The sequence below is a fragment of the Puma concolor genome, chromosome D2 (genome assembly GCF_028749965.1).
Source record: "Puma concolor isolate L17-30 chromosome D2, mPumCon1.1.hap2, whole genome shotgun sequence".
NCBI lineage: Eukaryota > Metazoa > Chordata > Mammalia > Carnivora > Felidae > Puma > Puma concolor.
The window spans coordinates 45,717,155-45,741,194 of NC_141677.1; the positions used below are offsets into that span (position 1 = coordinate 45,717,155).

The 24,040-nt window shown below is 37.1% G+C and overlaps 1 protein-coding gene across 2 annotated transcripts in view; it reads right to left on the reverse strand.

The window, feature by feature from the left end:
* The window catches only part of WAPL (WAPL cohesin release factor), a 93,199-nt gene that overhangs the window by 52,398 nt on the left and 16,761 nt on the right, over positions 1 to 24,040 (reverse strand). Inside the window, exons 3-4 of one of the 2 annotated variants that reach the window (XM_086680183.1) lie at positions 10,709 to 11,752; positions 8,016 to 8,116 (exon numbers count right to left, since the gene is read on the reverse strand). In XM_086680183.1, coding sequence (XP_086536309.1) covers positions 8,016 to 8,116; positions 10,709 to 11,752 — 1,145 coding nt within the window. Of the gene's footprint in view, positions 1 to 8,015; positions 8,135 to 10,708; positions 11,753 to 24,040 lie in introns of both variants that reach the window. The other variant, XM_086680181.1, reaches the window with a different exon arrangement.

Genomic DNA, 24,040 nt, shown 5'->3' on the forward strand with positions numbered 1-24,040 from the left:
TTCAGCCTACTAGGTTATATGACCCGATTTACTTTAGGCCAGACAGATTCCTTCATAATCAGGTCAAGTACGTATACACTGCTGCCTTCTAAGCCACATTAGTAGCAAAGAAATGACTCCAATATTAAAATTAAAACTAAGTTAAAAACCTGAACACAAATGAGTAAAAATGACTGCAAATGAATATCAAATTAACAAAAGCACACAAGATAAAATTACTTCAAAATTTGGGAACACATTACTATGACTTCATCCTTAGTGAAATAATCTAAAGACCACAAGAACTGGAAAAATCTTAAACTTCACTCAATGTACTTATTTTTCATAATAATACTAGTATCGCCATTTTAAAAATAACATATACTGTAAGAATAAAGCACGTAAACTAAATACAAACTTTCATAATCTTACATCTGAAATGAAAACTATTAACATGAACTCATAGTTTATTTTTTCTACATGTTTCATAGCTCCATTCAACAAAAGAAACTATAAGAAACAAATACAGCCAGCATTCAGATCTGGGTTTCTAAATACTATACCCATACAAAAAGAACCAAGGATCCTTGCATAAATGGATGATTCTGTGACTAAAACAGGTAAAATATAAGAGGAGTCTCAGGGGCGCCTGGGTGGCTTAGTCAGTTGAGTGTCCAACTCATGGCTTTGGCTCAGGTCATAATTTCATGATTCAGGAGTTTGAGGCCTGTGTTGGGCTCTGTGCCTCTAGTGCAGATGCTTGGGATTCTCTCTCTCTGCCCCTCCGGCACTCTCGCAAAATAAATACATAAACTTAAAAAAAAAAAAACAAGATGAACCTCAAGTCATCTCTTGTGCAGGAAGCAAGGGAAGTACTCAAAGATGATGGGGTTGGGACTCCTGGCTGGCTCAGTCAGTGGAGCATGCGACTCTTGATGCTGAGGTTGTGAGACTGAGCCTCACATTAGGTGTAGAGGTTACTTTTAAAAATAAAATAAAATCGTAAAAATAAAATAAAAAGATGATGGGGTTATAGCAAAAGGACACAAGAGATACCTTGAAATGGTTCACACTGGCCAAATCTATTGTAAATACATTTAATAAGTAAAAGTTATTGAGTCTTCTCTGCTGTCAGCACAGAGCCCACTTTGGATCCTCTGTCTCCCTCTCTCTCTGCCCCTCCCCTGCTTGCTCACTCACTCTCAAAAACAAATAAACGATTAAAAAAATAAATAAAATTCTTTTAAAAAATTGAGGGGCGCCTGAGTGGCTCAGTCGGTTAAGTGCGACTTCGGCTCAGGTCATGATCTCGCGGTTCATGAGTTCAAGCCCCACGTCGGGCTCTGTGCTGACAGCTGAGAGCCTAGAGCCTGCTTCAGATTCTGTGTCTCCCTCTCTCTCTGGCCCTCCCCTGCTCACAGTCTGTCTCTCAATAATAAATAAATGTTAAAAAAAATTTTTTTTTTAAATTACTGAGTCTTGAGGCATGTAGGCAGTTTAATCAGTTAAGCGTCCAACTTCGGCTCAGGTCAGGATCTCGCAGAATGTGAGTTCAAGCCCTGCATCAGGCTCTCTGCTTTCAGTGAAGAGTCGACTTTGGATCCTCAGTCTCCCTCTCTCTCTGCCCTCCCCCACCATGCATGCACACGCGCTCTCTCTCAAAAATAAACAAACATTTAAAAAAAGTATTGAGCCTATAGGGTAGAAGAGAATGAGAGCAAAGGAGTAGGGAGAGGAGGAAGAACATTCTTTACAGAATTCCAGTTTTTAAATGCGGAAGAAACAGCAATTAGAAATCTCACCATTCTGCAACTATCAGTGTAATAAATGATGCAAGCAACAGTGGATGCTAAAATGATGAAGTGAAACATAATGGGGAACAGGATATTCGCATGGTGCCAAGGTGGCACCTAGAAGCTTACTTCTAAATTATTACTAAATTATAAAAGGAAAAATATGCCTTTATTGGAGAGCTGGTGATCACAACCTTCATTTGGTGGTCAAACAATATTAAGAGTAGAATAACTAGGTGTTATGTAGCTTCTGACGTAAAGCAGCATACACAATTATCACTTTGACTTATTCTTGTCAAAATGTTTAACCCAAACCTAATCAAACTTACAGAATTCCAGTGGTCTATGCAACTATGCTACTTTAATATAGTGGAGTAATGACTTAAAAGACATCACCAGAGGAAAAATCATATAAATTCTGAATGTGGAACATTCTGTAAGAAAAATAACATGAATTCGTTAAAATAAAATCAGTGCCACAAGAATTTTTAAAAGATGATGGGACTGTTTAAGACTCAAGAAATATTAACAACTAAAAAATTATGGTTTGAGGGAAAAAGAAAAACTAAAAGACAATCAGGAGATAGCTGGAGAAAATGAAATACAGGCTAGATATCAGATAACATCAAAGAATTTCTAATTTTTAAAAAGTTCATTAGAGAGAGAACACGCAAGTGCAAGCAGAGAGAGGGAGAGAAAATCCCAACCAGGCTCTGCACAGTCAGCGTGCAGAGCAGGCCTTGAATTCACAAACCACAGTATCAGGATCTCAGCTGAAATCAAGAGTTGGATGCTTAAAAGACTGAGCCACCCAGGCAATGCAAAGAATTGCTAATTTTTTCAAGTACTGTACTCATATCACCACAGTTGAATATGAGATTGTCCTTTTTCTTTAAAAATGTATGCCATCTATAACTCCACAACTTTCAAATAAGACAAAAAAGTTACACATACATTTATATACGGTAGGGGAGGAGATCATGTATATGCAACTGAGTCAAGATATTAACTGGGAATCAATCTAGATAGAGGATGTGGGTATTCATCATACTGCTTTCACATTTTCTAAATATTTTGACTTTTCATAATAAAAAGTCTAGAGGGAGGAAAATAAAGTAGAATGCTATAAATCAGCAGTTCTCAAAACATGTGCTAGGCATCCACGAAACTCAACCATTTTCACAACAATAAGATGTTATTTGCCTTTTTCACTGTCTAGTCATTCATGAGGACAGTGCGAAAACAATAGTAAACAACAGGTAAAGCTGTTGGAGTCTTAGCATGAATCTAGATAGGGGCTCCAAACTGTGTAAGCAGTCATATTCTTTACTGCCAGATACTTCGTAGTTTAAAAATAAAATGCAGTTTCATATAAGAAAAAGCTTCTGATGAAGGATTCTTTTTTAGAGTTGGGGAGGGGCATAAAGTGAGGGAGAGAGAGAATGCCAAGCAGGCTCCACACTCAGTGCAGAGCCCGATAATGGGCTCAATCTCACAATCCTGAGATCATGACCAGAGCCAAAATCAAGAGTTGGACACTTAACCAACTGAGCCACCCAGGCACCTCTGGATCACCATTCTCTATCTGAAAAACTAATTGACAAACTATGCTTACAGGTCTGTAATACAGACTTGGTATTAGGCACACATTTTCTCAAATATGAACAAAGTGGACCTATCACTGTCAGTCATTCACCCTGAAGTATTTTCTGCCAATGAAAAAATTTCAACTTTTTTTTTTTTAAATTTTTTTTTTCAACGTTTTTATTTATTTATGGGACAGACAGAGACAGAGCATGAACGGGGGAGGGGCAGAGAGAGAGGGAGACACAGAATCGGAAACAGGCTCCAGGCTCCGAGCCATCAGCCCATAGCCTGACGCAGGGCTCGAACTCGCGGACCGCGAGATCGTGACCTGGCTGAAGTCGGACGCTTAACCGACTGCGCCACCCAGGCGCCCCAAAAATTTCAACTTTTAAGCAACTAAAATTTTAGACCTTTTACCTACCACTATGAAACTGATAGCTTCCCAATACTTAAGACTTCTGATGACTTTGGCAGTGATACTGTGATTTTGATACCATATAACGAGTTGTGTCACCATTTGAAAGATCTGCACATAAATCAGTGTAACCAGTATTTTCCAAATGACCAATGGATGATGTTACAAAGTATGTACGTGTAGGGGCGCCTGGGTGGCGCAGTCGGTTAAGCGTCCGACTTCAGCCAGGTCACGATCTCACGGTCCGCGAGTTCGAGCCCCGCGTCGGGCTCTGGCCTGATGGCTCGGAGCCTGGAGCCTGTTTCCGATTCTGTGTCTCCCTCTCTCTCTGCCCCTCCCCCGTTCATGCTCTGTCTCTCTCTGTCCCAAAAATAAATAAACGTTGGAAAAAAAAAAAAATTAAAAAAACAAAACAAAAAAAAAAAAAAAACAAAGTATGTACGTGTAAAAATTCCATTCAAAGTGAAGACAAAAAAAAAAGTGAAAGACCGACAGATTTCAATGTGACAATATGAAAGGTTCATTGGCATGCTTTTAAATTCCAAACTGCAACTAATCTTTAAGAAACTCCTATTTGTGGAGTCTTGGTATCTTATGGAAGAACAACATTCACAATTACCTGAAAAGGCTATTAAAAATACTTATCTGTGTGAGGCTGGATTTTCTTCATATATTTCAACCAAAACAGCATTAATGAAATATATTGAATGCAGGGGCTATGAGAATCCAGCTGTCTTTCATTAAGCCAAACTTTAAAAACGATTTGCAAAAAATGTAAAACAATGTTATTTTTCTCACTTTGAGAAAGTAATTCTCATAAAATGTTATACTAACATGTAATGGGTTGTCATTTTAAGTGAATTATTAATATGTATTTTTGAAATGTTTTCACTTATAATTTGATACTGATCTGCACATATAATCAAAAGGTCTTTAAAAAAAAAAAGTTCTTTGTGATTCTCAGTAAATTTTTTAAGATTATAAAGTAATCCTGAGACCAAAGAAGTTGATAACTATTGCTCTGGAATTAACACATGCCATGCACAATTTCATACAAACCAAAAGCGGCACCTAAGCATTAATGACTATAGTCTATATATTCCATACAGACTATATTCCCCATTGCCCTGGCCCCTGGGCTCTAGCCCCAGAGCAAAGCTCTGAAGTTTTAAGTTTATTGATATTAGCACCGGGGCGCCTGGGTGCTCAGTTGGTTAAGGATCCGACTTGGGTTCAGGTCATATCTTACAGTCTGTGAGTTCGAGCCCCGCGTCGGGCTCTGTGCTAAGAGCTCAGAGCCTGGAGCCTGTTTCCGATTCTGTGTCTCCCTCTCTCTCTGCCCCTCCCCGACTCGTGCTCTGTCTCTTAATGTCTCAAAAATAAAGATAAACATTAAAAAAGATTAAAGAAATAACTCGAGTTCAAAAAAAATTAAATTAAAAAAAATTAGCATCAAGCACTTTTTTTTTTTCTGGTGAGGGGTTGGTCACATGAAGGGGTACAAAAGTATAGCATAATTACTTTGAAAAGATTCCCAATTAGCTCTTTACAGAGGTAAAAGAATAAAAATAAAATGAGGCCGTAAGACTTGGCTTTACTCATTCTTGAGCTACTCAAAAGCAGTTCTATCTGCAAAAGATGTTGACAACTTGCAACTTTCAACAACAAAACAAAGAACAAGTTATATAAGGAATTTTTTATTGAACAGGTAAAGTCAAGCAAATTATTCTGAATACCCATGCTGGACCATATTAAATGACTTACATAATGCATAAGAATGAAGTTGGACACCCCCCCACACCCAAAGAATGAAGTTGGACCCTTAACTTACACCATATACAAAAATTAACTCACAATGGATCAAAGACCTAAAACTATAAAATTCTTAGGAGAAAACATAAAGGAAAAGTCATGCATCTGATTTGGCAATCACATTCTGGCAGCAAAAGAAAAAGCAAATTGGGACTTTACTGAAATTAAAAACTTGTGCATCAAAGCACACTATCAAGAGAATGAAGGGACAAGTCACAGAATGAAGGATCTATGTGCAAATTATTTATCTGAGATTAATATCTAGACTACATAAAGAACTATTAACAACAACAACAAAAAAAACTCAATTCAAACATGCACAAAGGAGCATCTGGGTGGCTCAGTCAGTTAAGCACCCAACTCTTGATTTCAGCTCAGGTCATGATCTCACGGTTCGTGAGTTCTGATGTGTCACTGCAGAGCCTGCTTGGAAGTCTCTCTCCCTCTCTCTCTCTCTCTGCCCCTACCCTACATGCTCCCTTTCTCTTTCTCTTTCTCTCTCTCTCTCTCTCTCTCTCTCAGAATAAATAAACTTAAAAAATTTTTTTAATTAAAAAAAATTTAAGGAAAAAAATCAGGGGTGAGAGGCATTAAGGAGGATACTTGGGATGAGCACTGGGTATTATTATATGTAAGTGACGAATCACTAAATTCTATTCCTGAAATTATTACTGCACTGTATGTTAACTAATTTGGATTTAAATTTTAAAAAATGTTAGGGGCTCCTGGGTGCCTCAGTCGGTTAAGCGTCTGACTTCAGCTCAGGTCATTATCTCACATTCCGTGAGTTGGAGCCCCACGTCAGGCTCTGTGCAGACAGCTCAGAGCCTGGAGCCTGCTTCAGATTCTGTGTCTCCCCCTCTCTCTGCTCCTCCCCTGCTCATGCTCTGTCTCTCTCTGTCTCAAAAATAAATAAAAACATTAAAAAATGTTAAGGAACAATTTTGTAAGATTAAAAAAAAAATCAAACATGCACAAAGGACTTAAAAAGATATTTCTCCAAAAAAGATATACAAATGACCACTCAGTACCACAAAAAGATGCTCAACATCACTAGTCAGGGAAATGCAAATCAAACCATTAGATACCATTTCTCACCCATTAGAATAGCTATTATAAAAAAAAAAAGAAAGAAAGAAAAAATAGCTATTATCAGAAAAAAGGGGGGAGCACATGGGTGGCTCAGGTGGTTGGGCATCTGACTCTTGATTTCAGCTCAGGTCTTGATCTCAGGGTGTGAGTTCAAGGCCCGCATTGGGCTCTGCACTGGGCGTGAAGCCTACTTCAAAACAAAATGAAACAACACAACACAACCCAGAAAATAAGTGTTGGTGAAGACATGGAGGAAATGGAACCCTCTGCTGGTGGAAATGTAAAGTGGTTTAGTCAAGGTATAAAACAGTGAGCTAAAACACACACCTACTCACTCAAAAATTCTACTCCTGTTTATCCAAAAGTATTGAAAGCAGGGACTCAAAATGGCCAAAAGGTGAAAACAACCCTAGTGTCCACCAACAGATGAATAAACACAATGTGATAAATACGAAATGTTCCTCTAAGAGAAAGAAGACAGGGAAAGAGGGAGAAGGCCATGTGACGGAGACAGACAATGGAGTTATGCAGCACAAGCCAAGAAACACCTGGAGCCACCAGAAGCTGGAAGAGGCAAGGACAAATAACCCCCTTAGTGTCTTTTAGACAGCAAGACCCTCCCAACATCTTAATTTTGGATTTCTAGCATGCAGAACTGTGACAGAATAAACATGTTTTAAGCCAGCCAGTTTATGGCTTAAAACTAATACAAACAGTAACCTTCAATATATTTATATCACATAATAGAGGAGTTGTACCAGTGGATGGCAGAGTCTGGTCTTCTCTTCAATAAAATATCCTTGAAAAACAACAACAAATGTAGTATATACATAAAATGGAATGTTCTTCCACCATAAAAAAGGACTGAAATTCTGATATGTGCTACAATATGGATGGACCCTAACATTATGCTTAGTGAAATAAGCCAGACACAGATAGGTAAGAATTGTAAGATTCCACTCATACGAGATAACTAGAATAGGCAAATTCATACAGACAAAAAGTAGAATAGTGTTTACCACAGGCTGGGAGGACAAAGGGGGAGTTATTGTTTAATGGGTAGAGTTTTTGCTATGATGAAATGTTTTTGGATATAGATAACGGGATGGTTAGAAAAACACTGTGAATGTATTTAACGTTACTGAATTGTACATATAATAAAAATTATGCTAAGTATATATTTTACCACACTTCAAAAAAATGCTTACAATTTTTTTAAAAATTGACTTACATCCTTTGAACCCAAAATTCGTTAGTAATTTTCAGATTAAAAAATCCAGAACTGAGTCCTCCAATAATATATAAATAATACACATCACTGATAATGCTTTACTTACCCGTTTGGGACCACTAAAAATCTTTCTGGTGTTTTCTTTTGATTTATCTCCTTGTTTATTTGGGGGCTTCTTCACACTTTCAGGCACACCAGGCAAATCCTCTGTAAAATCCAAGTTTTCTGAAATGGTAATCAAAACTAGCTAGCTTTCCAATATTTCAAATTATCTACCAAACAACCTATGAACATTTGGGGAGTGGCATTTTGCAGGGTAAAAGAATACAGGAATAAAAACACCATTCAGTTGACAAAATATCCCTAACGATAATAAGTCTCATTTTGCCATTCTCACCCTCTTGCTTGCCGACCCCAACTTTAGAAGAAAATCAGAAACCAAGTTAGTATGTATGTGCTTCAGTTTTATTTTCTGTAAATGGCAAAACCGATTCTTTTCTAAAATAACTGCTGGGTATCTAGGGACACTGACATTGGGCATTCTAGTTTAAATATACACACAGTTATCTACCTTTAACATTTTTCTAGAGCTTAAGTATACTGAATCATGCTGGCCTTCAAAGAATGTCTGCTTGCACCCACAAAAGTCATATTAAAAAAAAAAAAAAGACAGCTATTTTTGGCAAAAGATATAAAATGACCTAGTACAATGTAGTCAATGATTTGTGGGTCTTCATACAAAAATAACCAAATAATTAGATAAATTCCTAAGCCGTTAAATTTCTTCTAGCCTAAACAAAAAAGTAAAATAGGAAGACTTTTCACTATCACTAGCCCAACCATTAAAAATGTTCGCTATTTCACGGGGCACCTGGGTGGCTCAGTCAGGTAAGTATCCGACTTCGGCTCAGGACACGCTCTCAACCGTTTATAAGTTCGAGCCCCGCATTGGGTTCTGTGCTGGCAGCTCAGAGCCTGGCGTCTGCTTCAGATTCTGTGTACCCCTCTCTCTGCCCCTTCCCTGCTCATGCTCTTTCTCTTCCAAAAATAAACAAACATTAAAAAAATTTTTTAAAAATGTTTGCTATTTCATACATCAGTTGAAGACCCTGGATGTATCAAATGGTCTCTAATTTTTTAATTTTATTTGGTAGTAATATGAAAGAAGTTTTTGAAAGGGAGCCTGATGATCTCACATTTCAAAGCTTAAAAAGTTACATTACCCCAAAATGTAAATTTCAGCCAGAGGTTTTTCAATTGCTGATCAAAATAACTTGCTACCAAAGTTAGAAGAAAGAGCTAAGTAAACTGCGGGAAGAAAGGAGCTCAGGTTTTGTGCATGATTACTATCATCCTCCTGACAAAGCAACCCTAAGCTGTCTGCCCAGTCATCTCATGTGACTAGCAAGGATGCTGCAAACTTCAATTCTCCAGAAGAGATTCAAGACAACACTGGCTGAATTGATAACCCCCTTATTTATTTATTAATTTTTACAGTTAGAGGAGTAAGGAGTGAGCCCTTAGGGACTATTCTTATACGCCTCTAGTTTTGAAGAGTGACTCTAATCTAACAAAACTATTTTTAGGCCAAATAAAGCAAAACATTAGGTAGTCTCAAGTATGACTTATAATGTACACAAGAATCTATATGTAAGAATACTATTAGAATTCTAATTCACCATAATGACACTTCTTATATGACTTAACAGACGAAAACGTTATTTAACAAGTAAAGCGATACAGAGAAACTATGTATTTGGTTAAATATATATAAATATAGCCCCTGGATCCCAGAGGCTTTTGCTTACTCTTCCTCACTCAACAATCTACTTCACTAAGCCCTTGTCAGGTAGTGACTTAATTATAGCGAAGCTAACCTACTTGTGTTGGTCTCTCACAGTAGAAACTATCAACTCCTTGAGAGCCTCCAGTCATTACTGGCTCTACTATCTTAAGAGACAAATTAAATTTTCACTGGTAAGAGTGAATAAATACTTTACTAGCATTTTTCAATTTTATTAAATCAACTCAAGAGGATGATTTTTAAGATTAACATTTACCTTTTACCTTTAAACTTAAGATTTCTTGACAATGTTTTAAAACATTAGTTTAATTTTGAGCCAACTACAAATGCTTTTAATCAATTTTAATTTTCTAATATTTCCCTCATTACAAACCATCTATTATCTATGTAGTTCTAAATGTCCAAAATCTACCAAGTCCCCAACTGCATTTGGATTTTCAAAGTTGAAACATCAAGATGTCTAATATCCCTGTACACACACTTTAAAATTCTCAAGTGCTAAAGGCAAAATTAAAACACAAAATTAAAAGACCCAATCTATAAATTGATCCTTACAATGTGGAACTTGATTATGAACATTTAAAACACTGTACCTCTGGATAAGGTACAATCTGTGGTTCTAAATAATACTTCTATTGGGGCGCCTGGGTGGCGCAGTCGGTTGAGCGTCCGACTTCAGCCAGGTCACGATCTCGCGGTCCGTGAGTTTGAGCCCCGCGTCAGGCTCTGGGCTGATGGCTCAGAGCCTGGAGCCTGTTTCCGATTCTGTGTCTCCCTCTCTCTCTGCCCCTCCCCCGTTCATGCTCTGTCTCTCTCTGTCCCAAAGATAGATAAACGTTGAAAAAAAAATTTTTTTTTAAAAATAAAAAAAAAAAAATAATACTTCTATTAAAATTAAACATAACAAATTAAAATTAAGTACCTAAGCAGAAACTCAGTAGCTGTTGACTTAAACTTAAAATGCATTTACTTGTAATAATTTTTTTAAGTCTTACCTGCATTATTAGTACTAGACTGACTGTCCTGGGAATTATCACTGTTTTCAGGAGGAGGCTGCAAGGAGGGTGATGGAGCTGTTTTAGTTCTTTTTTTGCTTGTCTTTCTTTCCACTTGACAGTCATCTTCATCATCATCTTCACTTTCACTGAGATCATCAAAGCCAAAATACTTAATTTTGTAATTAGAACTCCCAGAACCTCCTTCATCACCTCCTGTCTCATCATGATCTTCAAAACCAAAAAATTCAAGTTTAACATCCTTTTTGGATTTAGTATTACTAGGTCGAAATCTGGTAGTGGTCTTAGAAGTCGCAATATCTGCCTTTTTTCTTAGACGGCCAGCTTCTCCCAAATCTGCAGGGGTTGATGCAGTGAACTCATCCATGCTACGTTCCATAGTATCCTGTATGGTAACATTACAAACTGACAAGCAAGATGGATGTAAAACAGTGTAATCTCTAGTCCGTCCAACCGTCCCTCTAAAACTGGTCCCAGAACTTACACTGCCTTTCTTTGCCTGATTCAGGCCATCTTTACTTGATTCACTGTTTGCTTTGGCTAAGGCCTGACTGGTGCCGTCCATTAGCTTATCAAAATTTGATGCTCCTTGTGAGGATTTTGCTTTATTCGCCCTACAGTACGTCCTACAGTTGCTTGGCCTAAGAACACTTTGCACGATGTCTTCTTCAATGGCTTCATTTAGATTTTCCAACCGGTTTTTAAAATCTTCATCCTTCATCTCCAAAAGAGGATCACTATCCAAACCTAAAATACAATCTTCTGATCTGATATCTTCAAAATCATTATCCCATTCATACAAACCAGTTCTTACAGATCCCTTGATGGAAGATATTTCTGATGGAGATTCTGACCTTTTTCCAAGTTGGGAGTTCCAAGTATCATTTGTTTCCTTGATTTCATCAGCTTTGTATCCAGAAGCTACTGTTGTTTCTGCATTTGATTTCTTAGTACTGTCTTCAGCATTTTTGTAAATATGGTGACTATTCTTTTCATATTCTTCACTAAAATTCTCCACTTTATCTATAAAAATTAAAAATAAGTCAAGGATAAAAATTTAAGTGACATCAATGTAAAATTTAACAAATAATGATATCTGGCTAAGAGCACAGAATCAGTCTTGAAATAACTGCAATAAGGTTAAACTGTAAAGAAATTAATGAATGTTTACATATTTGACATTTCCCCTTCCACCTTTTAGTATAGAGCTCTTATGCCTTTTAGTGACCTCTCCCTAGTCATTCAAGTCCCTTAAAATTGTTATCCTTAATTCAAGAGATTTCGACAGCGTTAAGCAACTAGATCAATTCAGAATTAAAGGACTCAGCAAACCTTCTTGGAGATTATTATGGGTTTTTCAAATAAAAATGCTTAAACTAAAATTTATTTAGTAGAATCTAAACAGTGTAACACAATAAATGAAAACATTCCAGCAGTTTATTTCTCTGGTGTAGGGCTGCCCAGAAGGTATGCCAGCTCTGTCTAGAAACCCATCTCAGGGTCAGGTTTCTTTCTCTAATTCTGTTTCCATTCTTTCTCCTAACCCTAAAAGCCATATAACTTCAAAGATTTTTTTTCTTAACAGCTGCTCTGGTGCCTAAGTGACTACAGTGGCTATCTATGCATATCCGCAAGTAGTAAATCTTACAGTTACTATTCATTTTGTACTTGGGCAATTCATTTTTACTATCTTTAATTTCTATCATCATAAACATTTTTTGTTAGCCTTTCTAAAAACAAGATGAAAATATGACTCAAACTGGTATTATGATTAATTCTCCCAGAACTTAGCAGTAGAAAAACAACGGCAAAATGTTTATGCCAAACTTATTGTTTATACTTAAAAAGTGCACTTACATTTAAGAAAAGCCAAATTACAGATCCCAATTAACAAACCATCAAATATAGACAAAGGGATGATTACATGAATTCAATGCACAACTTTTAATACTACCCAATGGCTTTAAATCTAATTTAACTTGTTAGATTAATATTTACTTACCTTTAGAAGGGACCTAATACCTGTTTTATTCTTAGATATTTTCCAGCAGAAAGCAAGGAACTATAGTTTTCATAATCTCAGAAGTACCAATCACTAAGCCTAAGATACTGCAAAGTTGAAAATTAAAAGGTGACTCTGACATCTGAGTCAAGCAAAGTCAAGTCTAAATCAAACCAGAAGAAATACCACCACAGCTTTTACTAACAAGTGGAAAGAGTAGGGGTAGCTGAGTCTGGAGACTTACGTTGCCCTGGTTAAGCGAGCTCTTCAGAGCTCAGGCAAGATCCCTAACTTGAGGAGTTTTCCTGAGGGCTTCAATTTCCTCATCTGTTCAGAAGGGAAGTCACTGACCTAGGCTACTTTACAGCCTTACCGAAGGAATTATTTCCTAATGAATACATTATGGGAGTGCTTAGTATGTTTAGCTTCACAAAGGTCTGTGAGATGTCATTAAATGTATTATCACATCACTTTTGCCACTGCATAGCATTCTACCATCTTAATGTCAAATTTTATGTAGGCTGTTTCTAATTGTTTTATGTAATAAATATCTTTCTGACTAAAAAACAAAGAACAGCATTTACATGAACAATGAATGTCAGTATCCCTATTTGTAAAAACTACTACTTCGGGAAGGACCTGGGTGGCTCAGTCAGTTAAGCCTACGACTTTGGCTCAGGTCATGATCTCACAGTTTCTAAGTTCAAGTCCCACATCAGGCTGTGTACTGACAGCACAGAACCTGCTTCCGAGCCTCTGTCTCCCTCTCTCTCTCTCTGCCCCTCCCTCCCCCAAAATAAACAAACATTAAAACAAATAAAATAAAACAAATTAAAAAAGAAAGAAAGAAAGAAAACTACTACTTCAGGGCACCTGGGTGGTTCAGTCAGTTAAGGTTAAGCATCCAACTTCGGCTCAGGTCATGATCTCGAGTTTGAGCTCTATGTTGGTCTCTGTGCTGACAGCTCAGAGCCTGGAGCCTGCTTCCGTGTCTGCCCCTCCTCTGCTCATGCTCTGTCTCTCTCTCTCTCTCTCTCAAAAATAATCAAAACATTAAAAATTAAAAAAGAAACTACTTCAAGTTTCACTTTTATTACTCCCATTTCTCCTAAAATCAGAGAAAATACATGTTGTCATGTTATGTTACTATTCTTATAAATAAGCCATCTTTCCTATGTCTAACTTTGTTGTGTGCTTATTATATAAATCTACTTTAAGTACAAAGTAATAAAGAGCCCTACAGAAAATATTCTCATTAAAAGTTGTAACTGGGGCGCCTGGGTGGCGCAGTCGGTTAAGCGTCCGACTTCAGCCAGGTCACGATCTTGCGGTCCGTGAGTTCGAGCCCCGCGTCAGGCTCTGGGCTGATGGCTCAGAGCCTGGAGCCTGTTTCCGATTCTCTGTCTCCCTCTCTCTCTGACCCTCCCCCGTTCATGCTCTGTCTCTCCCTGTCCCAAAAATAAATAAACGTTGAAAAAAAATAAATAAATAAAAGTTGTAACTAAAAGTTACATTAGCAAGTATAATCAACTCATCTATTCAATTGTATAGCAAAAACAACCCTACAGATGAATTATTAAAATACATTACCTGTTTTTAAATTTCTAAACATACATTACCAACAGAGTTCTGCATAATAAATGCTGTCCAAGTTCTCCACAAGAGTATTCTAATATATAAAATAAACACCTTCCCTTCATCATTTAGCTCTGCAACAAGTATTTACAACTATATCTTTAGAAGAGAGAGCAAGGCTATCTTATCCTAAAATGCAGAATTACTTTCAACTGCTTTCCTCCCTCAAATATCCCAGCTTCTCTGTCACATAAACTCATTTGGTATCTTAACACATCAAGTGTTTAAAAAAAAAAAAAGTAAATAAATATCAGTTATTTTCTTCCAGAGAAGCTATGCATTACTCTGTTTTAATCTAAATTGACTATATAAACAGAAACATGTTCCTAGCTAAGACAGGTTTAGGAGTTCAATGAACGTGTGCCAATTCTGCCACTTTCTGGCTAAAACGAGGCCTTAAGAAGATCAGGCTATTTCTTCAGCAAAAAATTAACAAAATATTTCTGAAGGGCAGGTTGAACAGATAAGTATATTTTACAGGTTATACAACATCACATAGATGCAAATTAACATAGCTATTACCACTCTGCCATAATACAGGACGTATTTTTAATAATCTTTTAGCAAGATTTTTCTTAGTGGGCTCTAACCTGTAAGTTCATCAATTCTCCTTTATGCGCCCTGTGTCTACCAGCTTCATGCAAGGAATCCAAAACTACATTCTAAGTCCTACTGTTCCTCAAGCTAAGTGTGAAGACTGGATGTATAGAAAGTTCTTAATTTAAAACTTAGCCCAGCACTATCCGCTTTCAGATACTTAATAAATGTCTCTTAACATCACTTGATTTTAACATTTTCTTATTTAAGTAATCTCTAACCCACCATGGGGCTCGAACTCACAAACCCAAGATCAAAAGTTGTACACTCTTCTGACTGAGCCAGCCAGGTGCCCCAACATCACTAGATTCTAGCATCACTAGTTACTCAATCTTTAGTACGTTAGCTAACATATAAAAGAGGGAATTTATCGTAATGAAGGAAACACATGACAAGCATGATGTTAAACAACATAGCTAAGCCAGTAACTAGATGTGCAAAAGTTTGGCAAGCTGTATTATCTCTCTAGGCCTCATACTGCTTATCTAAAACACAGAAAGCAATGGCACATAAAAGATTAATTAAATGCCCACTATTCCCTTGAGGATTCTTAATTTTGAAAGGAAATGGATGATTCCCTTAGCAACAGAAACACAAACATTATCAGTCCTTAAAATACTAGGAGTATACATAGTTTTGTAAAGAAAAATAAATAGGTGGGGTAACAAGTCTTCTGTGAATGAAGGATACTCCTTGAAGTATTTAAAAAATTGATAAGTTTGACCAGAGATTTATGAATGGGTTTCACAGTTTCTTCACATTTTGTGAAACTGTATGAAAATGTGCACACATTTCTCAGGGAGAGTATGCATAGTTTCAGCAAATTTTCAAACTAAAAAATATTTTTACTGGCTTAAAAGAGAGAAGGAGCAAAATATATGCAGGACATCAGTGTATATTGATTGTGGAATTTCAGATCTCTATGGGAAAGATGGATTATTCAATAAAGGTACTGGAATATCTGAGGGAAATAAAGTTGGATTTTTACCTCAAGTATTAAAATATATCCTGGATTAATCAAAGACTTACATACAGAAAATGAAACTATACATATATTATAAAAGAGAATTTTAAAAAATACATTACACTGGAATGGGGAAATTCTCAGATACAAAGCCTATAATCCATATTAATTTACACAAAATCTAAAATTTCAGCATGTTAAAGTTAAAAGAAACAATAAAATGTGAAAAACCTAACTGCAACTAGTATTACCAAAAAAGAGGTAAATTTCCTTCACTTAACAAGAGTTCTTACCTATCCAGATGCATTAGAGACGTACATATGGGGGTAAATGCAAAGTTTTTAGAATACAGGAGTGTATCTTTAGGACCTCAGGTGGGTTAAGTTTTTTTAAACCAGATACAAAAAGTACTAACCATAAAGGAAAAGAAAGAAATTTCACCAAAATTAAGTCTGTCCATAAAACAATACTATTTAAGAACTACCAAACTAGAGTGGAGGGTATTGAGACTATATAAAGAATGCATATAACGAATAAAAAGATGTCTAATTAAAACATGATCAAGAGACCTGACAACTCACTCAAAAAGAAAGGATATTCAATAAACATATAAAATACATTAAAAGATGCCTAATTCATTAGCAAATTAAAACCATAATAAGATACCACAACACAACCATCAAAGGAGCTAAAATTCACAATATCAAGTATTGTGGGGAAGGTAAAGCAGCTTCAACTGGTGGTAGAGGAAACTGAACTTTGGCATTATCTATAAAAACTAAACAGAACACTTATGACACAACAATTTCATTTCAAAGTACTTACCAAATAGATACTCGTGCAAACATACACCAAAAGATGTATTCAGCTGAACCATATGAAATCTCCATTTTAAAAATAATCAACTAATAGCAATTCCACATGGTTCAGCATAACAGAACTATGCCCATAGCAACATCATTCTAAAACAATGAGATCTAAATATTCATTAACAGGACAGTCAATAAAGTGGTCTGCTCATACAAAGAAATTCTACAGAGTAGTAAAAACCAAACTACATTTCTAGGGCAACTGGGTGGCTCAGTTAGTTAACCCTGACTCTTGATTTCAGCTCAGGTCATGATCTCAGGGTTTGTGAGATCGAGCCCTGCATCAGGCTCTGTGCTGACAACACAGAGCCTGCATGGGATTCTCTCTCTCTCTCTCTCTGCCCCTCCCCAGCTTGTGCACACAAGCTCTCTCTCAAAATAAATGTTTTCAAAAATGTACATGTCAAATAGACTTACCCTTGAAGCAAGCAGTTTTATTTACACGCTTTTACTCTAAAGTAAGTATGAAATTAACATAAGTAACAAGGAAACTCACAACTTTGTTTCCTGGTTTTTGCTTTCATACACAATATGAACACCTACCAATAAAGAACTTAAAGTATCATACAGCCACATATCTAAATACTATGTAGCTATTTACAAAGAATGAGGCAGATCTGTGTTATGTAGAGATAAGGTCATTGTTAAGGATGGGATGAGGGACAAGACTTTCCTATCTCTTGAATTGCCTACAGTCTGAGAATAGTCTGTTCATACGCTTAAAACATAATAAAAACTGCCAAAGATACATATTAAGTACCTTAAAGAGTAACAATGGTATTGCAGTTACCTTTTTTGGAATCCTTATCTTTTAAAGAATTCTATCTATGTATGAAATACAATGTCTGGAATTTGCTTCAAAATAAGGGAGACTTTAAAAAGGAGAGTAGAGAGGAGCGCACGAGTGGCTCAGCAGTTAAGCATCCAACTTTGGCTCAAGTCATGGTCTTTGGTTCATGAGTTCGAGTCCCTCATTAGGCTCTGCTGACAACTCAGAGGCTGGAGCCTGCTTCAGATTCTGTGTCTCCCTCTCTCTCTGGCCCTCCCCTCCTGGCACTCTCTCTCAAAAATAAATAAACATCAAAAAAAAAAAAGAGTATATAAGAATAAAAATTAAACAAGACTGACCATGAATTAATGTTTACTGAAGCTAGATACATACAGATATACACATGTGTGTAACTGTATGCTAGTATGTATATACGTACTAACAACATATATACTTCTTTCACCCTTGTAAGAAAGTGAATATATTTCCTTTCACTTTCACCAAAGCCATCAACACAGATGAGGAAAAACAGGCCCAGCGAGGCTCATGACATGAACAATTACCAATTAAACAAATGGCCAAAACACCCCATAAAAAGATCCACCCTGAGTTCTATTACATTTTACTACCTTTGGTAGCAGCTAAAAATTGAAATACTAAAGCAGATAAACCATCATAATCCACATTAATAGACGAGATCCAGATAAAGAAGTTAAACATCTAATGTTTGGACAAATGTGTATCACATGATTTGCTGAAGGTTAAATTTAAACAAAACCTTTGACTTTTGACAAAGACAACTGTACAGATAAAGAGGCTTTGGAAACGATTACTGACTAAATACAGGTGAGGTAACTAGAAAAGTTAATTTGGGCAGTAAGGGGTACCTCCATCATATGCAAGCTGCCTTTAAATATCAGACTGGTTGTCATGAGAAGAGGGAACAAACATATTCAATGCATAAAAATCATTCAATTCAATGAAACTATAAGGACTAATGAGCAAAAATACTAAAGATCAATTAGAACTGCCCAACAACGGAATACCTAGGGAAGAAGTGTACTCCCTTGCCATAAAAGAAGTATTTGATAAAATGGGACTTGATTAAAATCAGTTAACTTCTGCTCTGCAGAAGACACTGTTAAAACAATGCAAAGACAAGCCACAGACTCAAGAGAAAACATCTGCAATAAATATACTTGATAAAAGACCTTTATATAAAATATATAAAGAACTCGTAAAGTTCAATGAGAAAATAAGCAATCCAATTAAAAATGAGCAAAAAAATGTGAACAGGTATCTGCCAAGAAACTATACTGACATCAAATAAGCACATGAAAAATGCTCATCATTAGTCATTAGGGAAATGCAAAAAGCTAATAATTTCCTTAATATATTAAAAATTCTTGGGTGCCTGAGTGGCTCTCAGTTGGTTAAGTGCCTCTTGATTTCAGCCCAGGTCATGATGCATGACCTGGGTTCATGAGTTCAAGCCCCACATTGGCTGGGATTCTCTCTCCCCTCTCTCTCTGCCTCCACCACGCTCATGCACTCTCTCTCAAAGTAAACTTAAAAATTTTTCTTTAGGGGTGCCTGGGTGGCGCAGTCGGTTAAGCGTCCGACTTCAGCCAGGTCACGATCTCGCAGTCTGGGAGTTTGAGCCCCGCGTCAGGCTCTGGGCTGATGGCTCAGAGCCTGGAGCCTGTTTCCAATTCTGTGTCTCCCTCTCTCTCTCTGCCCCTCCCCCGTTCATGCTCTGTCTCTCTCTGTCCCAAAAATAAATAAAAACGTTGAAAAAAAAAATTAAAAAAAAATTTTTTCTTTAATTAAAATAAATTCGTACACATTAGTAAGTCCAACATCTCACACAAACACAAAAAAGCTGGAGACAATTTATAGAAAAAGAAACAGAAATGAACTAATAACTTATAAAAAGATACTTTATTTCGTACACAATTAAAAATCAAAGTACAAAAAAGGGGCACATGGGTGGTTCAGTCAGTTGACCATCTGACTTCAGCTCAGGTCATGATCTCCCAGTTCATGAGTTCCAGCCGCACACTGGGCTCTCTGTCAGGTTGTCAGTGCAGAGCCCGCCTCTGGATTCTCTGTCCCCTCCGCCCCCCCCCCCACCCCGCCCCTTCCCTGCCTGCACTCCCCCCCAAAATATACACACACACACACACAAATAATCAAAGTACAAAAAAAAATCAAAGTACAGGGGTGCCTGGCTGGCTCAGTCAGTGGAGCATACAACTCAATCTCAGGGTTGTGAGTTCGAACCCCACATTGGATGTATGGATTACTTAAAAATAAAAAATAATAAATTTTTAAAAATCAAAAACTAAAAAAGTACCCAATGTTATATGTTCCTTATTTCTCAATAAAGCTGATGGGGGGGGGGATGAAATAAAACCAGGCTGAACTATACCTATACTTACTTAGCCCTCAGTATGTGCCTGGTACTGTTATAAATACTTTCTGCATCTTAATTCATTTGATTTCACAGTAACCTTTTGAGGTAGGTACTACTACCAGTTCATATGCTTTTATCACAATTTCAACACTCAGAAAGCTCTGAAAACTAAATTTTTTCATAATACATTCTGAAGCAAAACCTGACCTCACCTAAGTGAGGCTATTTAGAGTATCCTACTTAGAAATGTATTTTCTTTTTCTGAACAAACACTGATTAGAATGCTGCCTCAGACTACGATGGGGTATTGATGTAAAATATACACACTTTCTGTTTGCCAAATTAATCCTGAATTCCAAAGCAAATCTGGTCCCAAAGGTTTCAGATAAAGAAATGTGAACCTGCATCCCATTCTGCAGATAAAGGATAACAGACATAAGTTACTGTCTGACAGTCACATAGTTATTAAGTGGTATTTGAAAAATAAAGCAACTTAAAAAGAAAACAAAAATACCGGAAGCAACCCAAAAGTCTCACATCAACAGAAACCATTTAAGGAATTTATAGCACATACAGAAATGGACATGACCATGCAGCAGCATTTTAAATTAAAAAGGGGGGGCACCTGGGTGGCTCAGTTGGTTAAGCATCCGACTTGGTTTCCGCTCAGGTCATGGTCCTGTGGTTTGCATGTTCAAGCCCCACATCAGTCTCTGCACTAAGTGTGGAGCCTGCTTGGGATTCTCTCTCTCTCCTTTTCTCTGTACCTAGCCCCTGCATGTGTGCATGCTTTCTCTCTCTCAAAATAAATAAACTTAAAAAAATAAAATAAAAAGGGAGGGAGGCCAGAAAGAACATTTTTATATACTGCCATAGAATTATCCCCAAAATATATTAAGAGAATGAGCAAGGTACAAAACGGCATGTTAACATTTGTGAATTTAAATACACACACCCATAACTACTTTTATTGATTCTATGTGCACAGTATTTGTCAGAAGGATTGAAACAAAAAATAAATGGTCACTCCAGGGAGAACTGGGGTGACTGGGGAAAAGGGCTGGGAACCTTTCAACCATTACCATGCACAAATAAATTTTGATTTGAAATTTTTAAAAAGATGTACAAATTCTAAAATGAAAAAAATTAAACTCTCCAAATAAACAGCATTCGTACAGCTAGGCAAAAAGCCCAAAGTTTTATAGAAGGATAAGGCAAAAAAAAAAAAAAAGGCGCCACACATCTACTTGGAAATTTGACAACATCAACTGAAAATCTGAATGTATACACCCTGGGGCACCTGGGTAGCTCAGTCGGTTGAATGTCTTACTTCAGCACAGGTCATAATCTCACAGTTCATGGGTTCAAGCCCCACGCTGGGCTTTGTGCTGACAGTGCAGAGCCTGCTTCAGATTCTGTCTCCCTCTCTCTCTGCCCCTCACCAATTCATGGTCTCTTTCAAAAATAAACATTAAAAAAATTTCTTTTAATGTATACAACATCTTCTACCACTATACTGAGACATTATGCTCAAAAACACAAGTAGGGAGATGTTCAATATAGCAATTATTTGTAATAGCGAAGAACTAGAAATAGTCAAAGTGTCCCTAACAGGCTAATTTTAAAGTATAGTACACTCATACAATGGAAAACATGGAACTGCTACAAAAGAACAAGTAAATCTGTAAGTATTGATAAGTGTACATCTGAGAGATTTTCCCTTAAGTGTTCTGCAAGGCACAATACACTATATATAGAGAGTGTGTATACACGTACACACTCTCTCTCCATATATATGTATATATACGTATAATATGTATACATGTATTTATATATATGTATCATGCTCCCATTTGTGTGTGCCTGCATGTTTAAGAAACATTGATTCATATGCTAAGCATACTGAAGATTGTGAAACGCTATATAAGAAACTGTCAACAGCATTTGCTTCTGTGGAAGGGAATGTATTTTTTTCACCATCAGTCAATAAAAATATGTGGCTATTTATCAGAGGTATCTAAAAAGCCAAAGGAAAAATGGCACATCTTCAGTGGATCAATTTTACTTAAAGATTTGAATGGTAAAAGGCGTTAAAAAAAAAAAAAAAGCGCTTTAACTGGTAATTTAAGACATCTTTATATTTTGGGAAGGGAAACAACCAAAAATGAACTACTGGGGCACCTCATCAAAATAAAAAGCTTCTGCACAACAAAGGGAACAATCAGCAAAACTAAAAGGCAACCAACAGAATGGGATAAGGTATTTGCAAATGACATATCAGATGAAGGGTTAGTATACAAAATCTATAGAAAAAAATCAAACTCAATATCCAAAAAAACAATTCAGTGAAGACATGGGCAAAAGACATGAATAGACACTTCTCCAAAGACATGGCCAACCAACACATGAAAAAACACTCAACATCACTCATCATCAGGGAAATACAAATTAAAACCACAATGAGATACCACTTCACACCAGTCAGAATGGCTAAAATAAACAACACAGGCAACAACAGATGTTGGTGAGGATGCAGAGAAAGATCTCTTTTGCACTGCTGGTGGAAACACAAACTGGTGCAGCCACTCTGGAAAACAGTATAGAGATCCCTCAAAAAATTAAAAATAGAACTACCCTACGACCCAGCAATTACACTACTAGGTATTTATCCAAGGAATACAGGTGTGCTGTTTCAAAGGAGCACATGCACCCCAATGTTCATAGCAGCTGACAATAGCCAAAGTATGGAAAGAGCCCAAACATCCATCAACGGATGAACGGATAAAGAAGATATGGTATATATCTACAATGGAGTATTACTCAACAACCAAAAAGAATGAAATCTTGCCATTTGCAACTACGTGGATGGAACTAGAGGGTATCATACTAAGCGAAATTAGCCAGTCAGAGAAAGATAAGTATCATATGACTTCACTCATATGAGGAATTTAAGATACAAAACAGATGAACATAAGGGAAGGGAAGCAGAAGTAATATTAAAACAAGGAGGGGGGCAAAACATAAGAGACTCTTAAATACAGAGAACTGAGGCTTGCTGGAGGGGTTACGGGTGGGGAATGGGCTAAATGGGTAAGGGGCACTGGGGAGGACACTTGTTGGGATGAGCACTGGGTGTTGTACATAGGGGATGAATCACTGGAATCTACTCCTGAAATCATTATAGCACTATATGCTAACTTGGATGTAAATTAAAAAATAAATAAATAAATTTAAAAATAGTTTTTAAAAAAACAAGAAAAAGACATCTTTATCTTTTATAAAGTATATCAAAAGACCAAAGTTACATGTAATTTAAAAGATAAAGCCATAAAAAAAAAAAAAGATAAAACAGTAAATATCAAACAGCTTTCAAAAGTGCTATTCAGCTGGGCCCACTACACAGATAGTCCAAATCACAGAGCAGTACTGGTCAATTTAACCTTCCCACATGCCCCATCAACATTACCTATGGAAAGCCTTAACTATGACAACCTACCAGCAAGTAAGGAGCTTGTTCACTCCAGTGGCTTTTTTTTTTTTTTAATGTTTGTTTATTTTTCAGAGAGACAGAGACAGAGCTCCAGCGGGGGAGCAACAGAGAGAGAGAGAGAGAGAGAGAGAGAGAGACAGAGAGAGACAGAGAGGGGGAGGGGGAGGGGGAGGGGGAGGGGGAGGGGGAGGGGGAGAGGGAGGGGGAGGGGGAGAGGGAGGGGGAGGGGGAGGGGGAGAGGGAATCTGAAGCAGGCTCCAGGCTCTGCGCTGTCAGCACAGAGTCTGACTGTGGAAATCAAACCCACAAGCAGTGAGATCATGACCTGAGCTGAAGTCTGACGCTTAACTGACTGAGCCAACCAGATGCCCCTGCTCCCATGGCTCCTGCTCAAGGTGCCCATCTCTGCCTACCTACCAGGAAACAGGAAACATACCCCAGTCACTCCTCGACCAGTGCACCTACCTTCCAAGTGGCAATTAACTCTTCAAATTAATACAGAAACACCCAGAACTACGCTAAAACCTTTCAAAACATATATAGGCACAATTGAGGTTTAAAGATATTCA